At 37.4% G+C, this 7,347-nt stretch overlaps 2 protein-coding genes across 3 annotated transcripts in view; both read left to right on the forward strand.

Moving 5' to 3' along the window:
- Positions 1-3,417, forward strand: part of DUSP19 (dual specificity phosphatase 19) — a 19,181-nt gene extending 15,764 nt beyond the window's left edge. For both annotated transcript variants that reach the window (XM_017532778.2, XM_017532779.2), the window contains exon 5: positions 2,954-3,417. In XM_017532778.2, the coding sequence (XP_017388267.1) occupies positions 2,954-3,181 (228 nt within the window). In that variant the 3' untranslated portion in view covers positions 3,182-3,417. The remainder of the gene's footprint in view (positions 1-2,953) is intronic.
- LOC108307375 (ATP synthase subunit f, mitochondrial-like) lies at positions 258-1,477 on the forward strand. The gene has a single exon (XM_037740056.1). It carries the CDS (start codon positions 1,079-1,081, stop codon positions 1,343-1,345), a length of 267 nt encoding a protein of 88 aa, XP_037595984.1. The 5' UTR covers positions 258-1,078; the 3' UTR covers positions 1,346-1,477.
- Positions 3,418-7,347: the final 3,930 nt, after the last annotated feature.

A 7,347-nucleotide genomic window follows, 5' to 3' on the forward strand; every position in this document is an offset into this window, starting at 1 on the left:
CAACCTCTGCCTCCTGAGTTCAAGTGATTCTCCTGCCTCAACTTCCCAAGTAGCTGAGATTACGGGGACCTACCATCACGCCTGGCTAATTTTTGTATTTTTAGTAGAGACGGGATTTCACCATGTTGGCCAGGCTGGTCTTGAACTCCTGACGTTGCTATCTGCCTACTTCAGCCTCCCAAAGTGCTGGGATTATAGGTGTGAGCCATCACACCTAGCCATGCCAAAGTTTTAATGGAAGTCTAATATAAGGGAAAACACCTGGGCTTGGCTTAGTTACTATTCACAAATATTAATTACTTACTTTGAGAATATGTGAGGGATACACATTGCTGTCCTCAAGGAGCTTGCAGTCTAGTTGTAAACTATACATAACAACACGAGAACAAAGAGAACTCTATGAAATGGAAATATCATAGCATAATTACTATCTGCCTATAGCATAACTACTACTAGCCCATAGCAAAATGGTGATTTGAATTTTTGAAAGAACACTTTCTTCTCAGAAATGCAGAACAAATTTATTGACTTAGCAAACTGTTATGGAATACCTAATATATGCCAAGAATTGCACTAAATACTAGGCATACAAAGATGGCCAAGACATTCCTCCTGCCTTTATTTTACTTGGAAAGAGGGAGTCTTAGAACAGAAGTCAGAATTAGCTGTACCAAGAAGAGCAAAGGTCTTCTAGACATAGGACAGCAGCAAGTACAAAGAGTAAAAAAATGCTTTGTAAACTGTTTGTTACTGTTTTGAGCTCTGGAAAAGGGATATAAAGCTAATAATTTCTCTGGAAATACTTTTAAGGACAATATGATTCTAAAGGAATAATCAAAAGTTAGAAAGTAGGTAAATTCAAAAGCTGTAGAAAAACAACTATTATATAAAGCAGAAAGAAAGAAGAAAATAATATTACCATTTTGAAACATTAGCTAACATTTCAGTAAGACTGAAAATAAAGCTAGTTTCATGTTCAAAAGCCTATGTATGGATCATAAAGTAGAGCCAACTAGTAGCAGGAAATGTAAGCAGGAAATATTAAAAGTGACATTGGAGTGGACAGCAGGACTCCAAGATGGTGTCAGTCGTCCCAGTGAAGGACAAGAAACTTCTGGAGGTCAAACTAGGGGAGCTGCCAAGCTGGATCTTGATGTGGGACTTCAGCCCTAGTGGCATTGCCAGAACATTTCAAAGAGGTTACTACTGGTACTATAACAAGTACATCAACATGAAGAAGGGGAGCATCTCGAGTATTACCATGGTGCTGGGATGCTACATGCTCTTCAGCTACTGCCTTTCCTACAAGGAAATCAAGCATGAGTGGTTACACAAGTACCACTGAAGAAGAGGACACGCTCTGCACTCCCCGCCATGACCTTCTTGCCCAAGCCCATCCATAAGGAACACAGTCTCGATCGTTGTTGAATCCTTTCCTATCCTAATGGGAATTAACCTCCAAATAAAGGATGACTGGAAAAAAAAGTGACATTGAAGCTTATTAAGTTTATGATTGCAAGTTTCTTTGGCATATCTAGTTAATTTTATGCTAAATGAAATTCATTAATAATTTTCATCAATTACTTTAGTATAATTTTTAAACATCTTAAGTTTTATAAAAAATGGGCGATCACTACACAATGAGAAAAGTTCCCAAGGTGTATAGTGAATATTTCTGTTTTGCTTTTCTTATATAGAAACGATTAGCATTTGGAAATGAGTCATAAATATCTATAGAAAACAGTTTATCCCATGGTAATGTAAGATGTGAAGAAAAGAAAACAATTGATATTGTCCTTTTTTATATGAGGATTTTCAAAATGTTAACTAACTTTTGTTATTAATCATATGGCTTTCTTGAAAAGAGATACTTGCAAATTTGTTACAGCAGATCAAGAAAAGGAATTTTGCAACAGATGTACAATCAGAAAACTGCCTTGCAAAAGTAAAATAAAACAGTCATAACAATAGTATTGTTGATATGTGCTTTAGTAGTATGTTCCCCGCTGCCCCTCCTCTTTTTTTGTGTGTTGTACCAAATAAAAAATCAGGAAACGAAGAAAATGTGTAATTCTGGAGAGTGTGCTCACAGTTCACCACATTTCATTTAGATCATTAACTTTTTAGAAGCTTTAGATGAGCCAAGCTATATCAATGCTGTCCCATCAGATCTATCACATTCATTATTAATACAATATTGACCCCATCAGCACTGGTCTTGCACTGTGTCTCTTTTCAGTGGGAAAGTATCATTTGCAAGTTACCTGAAACGTTTTTCATTTGTTGACCTCATCCTGGTTTCTGATTACTTTTTCCACTTTACATTGCTATGAACTATTTGTGTCACATTTTACTACCTCATAAGTTTAAATATTTTTAAGTAACTTCCTGCCAGCATAAAATATATTCAAGGGTAGAAAATGTTTTCCTTGCTGATTATTTAAGCAGAGTTGCAAGCCACTGACACTAGTTTCTTTATGAGAACACTATGTATACCTTGGAACATTTCTAGCTTTCTGTTTAGTTTATAGTTAGGATTTTATTTTCTGTTTCCATATATATTCCCTGTGTGTTTTTTTCTTGTTTATATACATTTGTCTACTAAGTTGTTAGGTTTTTATGTGTGCTTTACTGATACATTTGGCCACTAAGTTGTTAGGTTTTTATGTGCTCTTTACTGGATTACTTTAGTTTAGTGCAAGATACTGTTTCAGAATTCCAAACATCATTAAAGCATTTTAATCATGGGTAAGGGAAGTATAGGTTGGTTGATTGATTGAGTTTCTATTCATTGCTGGTAATGAATTTTATTTCAATCATCAAGTAAATTGAATCAAATCAATAGATAAAATTGAATATTTACTTTATGATTTCAAGTAGTATAAGAAAGTGCAAGTGATTTAATAACCTTTCTCAAATGAATAATGAAGATTTTTGTTTGATTTTATTGTAGGATGGAGTGGTTCTTGTTCATTGTAATGCAGGAGTTTCCAGGGCTGCTGCAATTGTAATAGGCTTCCTGATGAATTCTGAACAAACCTCATTTACCAGTGCTTTTTCTGTGGTGAAAAATGCAAGACCTTCTATATGTCCAAATTCTGGCTTTATGGAGCAGCTTCGTACATATCAAGAGGGCAAAGAAAGCAATAAGTGTGACAGAATACAGGAGAACAGTTCATGAGTTGCATTGTAGCAGACGATGAACAACTGTAGTTTCTGAATTTGCTTCTATAGCCTTCTTTTCCCTTTTTTGGAGATTAGACTAGCAAAACTCCTTTTTTCCCTCTTGCCTTTTTAAAGCATAATGGAGGTCAATTTGATGGTCCTGAACTGTGTAAATAAATTTCAAATGTCATTACTTTCTCTGTTATTATAATGTGTGATTAAATGTTTTTGTAAATTGCTAAGAGAAAATAACAATGTATTCCTAATCATTGCTTTCTGTAGAAGAAAAAGGTTTAAATTTAAAATATGTATTTAGACCATGGAGAGAATCAGTTAATGAAGACTATTTTTCTGCAACAGGTTTTATTAAGGAAAAAACTTGAAGTGCTACTTAACTTACTATTTCAAAGGGAGGTAAGTTTTTTTTTAAGAATCTTTTTAAGATTAAAACTGAATACCTTAAATATCCCAAAAGAGGTAACGAGTATCTGAAGGTATATACAATATGTATATAGTGGCTACAGTATTCACAAAATTCTTATGTTCTCTTATGAAAAATATACACTTTTCATTTTGTTTTCTTTTTTTGAGACAGAGTTTGGCTCTTGTCACCCAGGCTGGAGTGCAATTGGCACGATCTTGGCTCACTGCAACGTCTGCCTCCTGGGTTCAAACAATTCTCCTGCCTCAGCCTCCCAAGTAGCTGGAATTACAGGCGGCCACCACCACGCCTGGCTAATTTTTGTATTTTTAGTAGAGACAAGAGTTTCACCATGTAAGCCAGTTTGGTCTCGAACTCCTGACTTCAGGTAATCCACCCACCTTGGCCTCCCTGAGTGCTGGGATTACAGGCGTGAGCCAGTATGCCCAGCCTCATTTTGTTTTTCTTCAATTCTATTTGAGTTTCTTTCTTTCTTCTTTTTTTTAATGTATAGATGTTCTCTCATACATTATTGTGAGCTTTTGGTATTTTGAATAGGTGATTTATTCTCTTACATTTTGTGCTTTTTATCTTGGGTGACTAGCATTCTGTTTTTGGATCCTATGTCACAATTTTTTGAGAAAATGTTTGATACTGCAAGATCATTTTAAATATATGATTTGTTCAGTGGCCTGTTTTCTACTTCAGTATTCTACTGGGGAACATTTTTTTTTTAAGATGGAGTCTCGCTCTGTAGCCCAGGCTGGAGTGCAGTGGTGCGATCTTGGCTCACTGCAACCTCCGCCTCCCAGGTCAGGTTCAAGCAATTCTCCTACCTCAGCCTCCCAAGTAGCTGGGATTACAGATATGAGCCACCATGCCCAGCTAATTTTTGAATTTTTTAGTAGAGACGGGGTTTCACCATTGGCCAGTCTGGTCTTGAACTCCTGACCTTGTGATCTGCCCGCCTTGGCCTCTCAAAGTGCTGGGATTACAGGCATGAGCCACCGCGCCTGGCCTGGAGAACATATTTTTAAAGGGCGAAGAGTTATGATTTTGTAAGAAGCTTACATACTTTTAGGAGACCTACAATCATTTACAGTTTTATCTTTGGCCTTTGAATAGGTTCTTTTTTCTTTAATGTCTCCATATTTGCAAGACTAAGCTCTGCACATTATAAATTTGTTAAAAGATTTTAATTTTTTCTTCAGAATAAGGTGTACTTAAAATTAATTGGGGCAGTTTTTTTGTTTTGTTTTGTTTTTCAAGACAGGGTCTTGCTCTGTCACCCAGGCTGGAGTGGAGTGGCGTGAACACAATGCACTGCAGCCTCTACCTCCTGGGTTCAAGCAATCGTCCTGCCTTAGTCTCCTGAGTAGCTGAGACTACAGCTGTGCACCACCACATCAGGCTAATTGTATTTTTATTTTTGTAGAGACAGGAGCCTTGTCATGTTGGCCAGGCTGATTTCAAACTTTTAGACTCAAGTGATCCTCCCGCCTGGGCCTCTCCAAGTGCCAGGATTATAGGCGTGAGCCACCACACCTGGCCTGATAATTTCCAGATAGTTTTTCATGACCTAGAAGATATCATTGCCGTGTAGATTTTATTTTTAAAAGTCCTGAGCTCTTCTTAAATATACATTATAGAGAGCAAGCATAGATGGAAAGTGCATATTGAGCACATCTCTGCATTTGAGAAGGCAGACTTTCATATGCTGTCATGAACAAAAAGTAGAAGTGATAAATGCAAGTTATGTTTTGAGACTGCTTATACCCTAACAAGATGCCATCACTTGCAATGCTATAAACTCTGCTTCTGCTAAGAAGCAGTCTAAATATAATCAACCTACAGTAAGCTCTTTGAAGTCAACCAAGGCAGGCAGAAGGCTCTTAAATGAGACCAATGTATAAGGTTGTCTCTATAGTCAGTATCACTGTGGGTTTTCTGGATGAGCCTTCTCCATTCACAAGAAAGCATTTATTTAAATACAGTTGATTTTGCTGAGTCCTGTTTAGTTTTCAGCCATTAAATGTCACATGAAGCCTTGATAGAATTTGTTCATAATGGATCATGATATTGTTATTATTATTATTACTATTAGAGGCAGAGTTTTGCTCTTGTTGCCCAGACTGGAGTGCAGTGGTGCGATCTTGGCTCACTGCAACCTCTGCCTCCCAGATTCAAGTGATTCTCCTGCCACAGCTTCCCAAGTAGCTGGGATTACAGGCATGTGCCACCACTCCCAGCTAATTTTGTATTTTTTTTAGTAGAGACAGGGTTTCACCATGTTGGTCAGGCTGGTCTCAAACTTCTAACCTCAGGTGATCCGCCTGCCTTGGCCTTCCAGAGTGCTGGCATTACAGCAAAGCCACCACGCCCAGCCTGGATTGTATATTATTTATGTCTGTAGTTTGTATGCTTAGTTGTTGCTGCAGCGATCTGGTTAAGATTCAAACATTTGGCTGGGTGTGGTGGCTCACACCTGTAATCCCAGCACTTTGGGACCTGAGGCGGGCAAATCATGAGGTCAGGAGTTCAAGATCAGCCTGGCCAACATGGTGAAACACTGTTTCTACTAAAAATACAAAAAATTAGCTGGGAGTGGTGGTGCGTGCCTGTAGTCCCAGCTACTTGGGAGGCTGAGGAAGGAGAATCGCTTGAACCCAGGAGGCAGAGGTTGCAGTGAGCAGAGATTGCGCCATTGTACTCCAGCCTGGGTGACAGATAAGACTCTGTCTCAAAAAAAAAAAAAAAAAAAAATTTAAACATTTATATTTTGTATCTTCTATAGAAGTGCCTTGAGCATTAAGTTTGTTTTCATCTCAAATTGTAGTTTGCTGTATTAAAATAGATCAGTGAATATAATTCAGTCTTTTAGGGGTACCATGTAAAGCATAAGGTCATATATACAATATGTTTATTGCACTTCCCATGGAGATAAATGACTCTGTCATTCCTAGTTATTTTAGAAAAGGAACTCTATCATTATAATCCTCTTCCTCACATATTGTAAACTTAAAAGATATGTACATAATATAGATCTGTTTTAAAGGAGAGGAAAAATAATTCAAGGAGTTTTGCTTCTTTGTTTTTTAAATAGATTATTGTGCAATTTTTTTTTTTTTTTTGAGACGTCTCATCACTCTGTTGCCCAGGCTGGAGTGCAGTGGCACGATCTTGCCTCACTGCAACTTCCACCTCCCAGGTTCAGGCAATTCTCCTGCCTCAGCCTCCTTGAGTAGCTGGGATTACAGGCGTGTGCCACCATGCCCAGCTAATTTTTGTATTTTTAGTAGAGATGAGGTTTTACCATGTTGGTCGGGCTGGTCTCAAACTCCTGACCTTTTGATCCACCTGCCTCGGCCTCCCAAAGTGCTGGGATTACAGGCATGAGCCACCGTACCCAGCCTATTCTGCCATTTTTTAAAGGAAAGGGAAAGTGAAAATAGCATGTCTTTTTAAACATTGAAAAGAAATATAGAGGCTTTAAACCACAAACTAAAAAAGATGAGTAGAGCAAAGGTACTGGAGCATACAATTCTATTTATTTGAGGTTAATTGAGGTTAATAATTTTTAAATGTTTTTCTAATTTTATGCTTTAAAACAGGTTTGTGATTACATACAATTTGAATTGAAAACTCAAGAAGTATATAGATTTTTGGAAAACCCAAACAATATTTTTCTTAGATTTTTGCGGACAAAATTTAGACCACTATACTAATTCAAAGACTAATATTTCAGGGGAAATGGAGTATAG

Source organism: Cebus imitator, unplaced genomic scaffold (assembly GCF_001604975.1).
Source record: "Cebus imitator isolate Cc_AM_T3 unplaced genomic scaffold, Cebus_imitator-1.0 Scaffold78, whole genome shotgun sequence".
NCBI lineage: Eukaryota > Metazoa > Chordata > Mammalia > Primates > Cebidae > Cebus > Cebus imitator.

Excerpts from the sequence above, each read along its gene's own strand:
- LOC108307375 (XM_037740056.1), top strand. The coding sequence starts at position 1,079 with ATGGTGTCAGTCGTCCCAGTGAAGGACAAGAAACTTCTGGAGGTCAAA.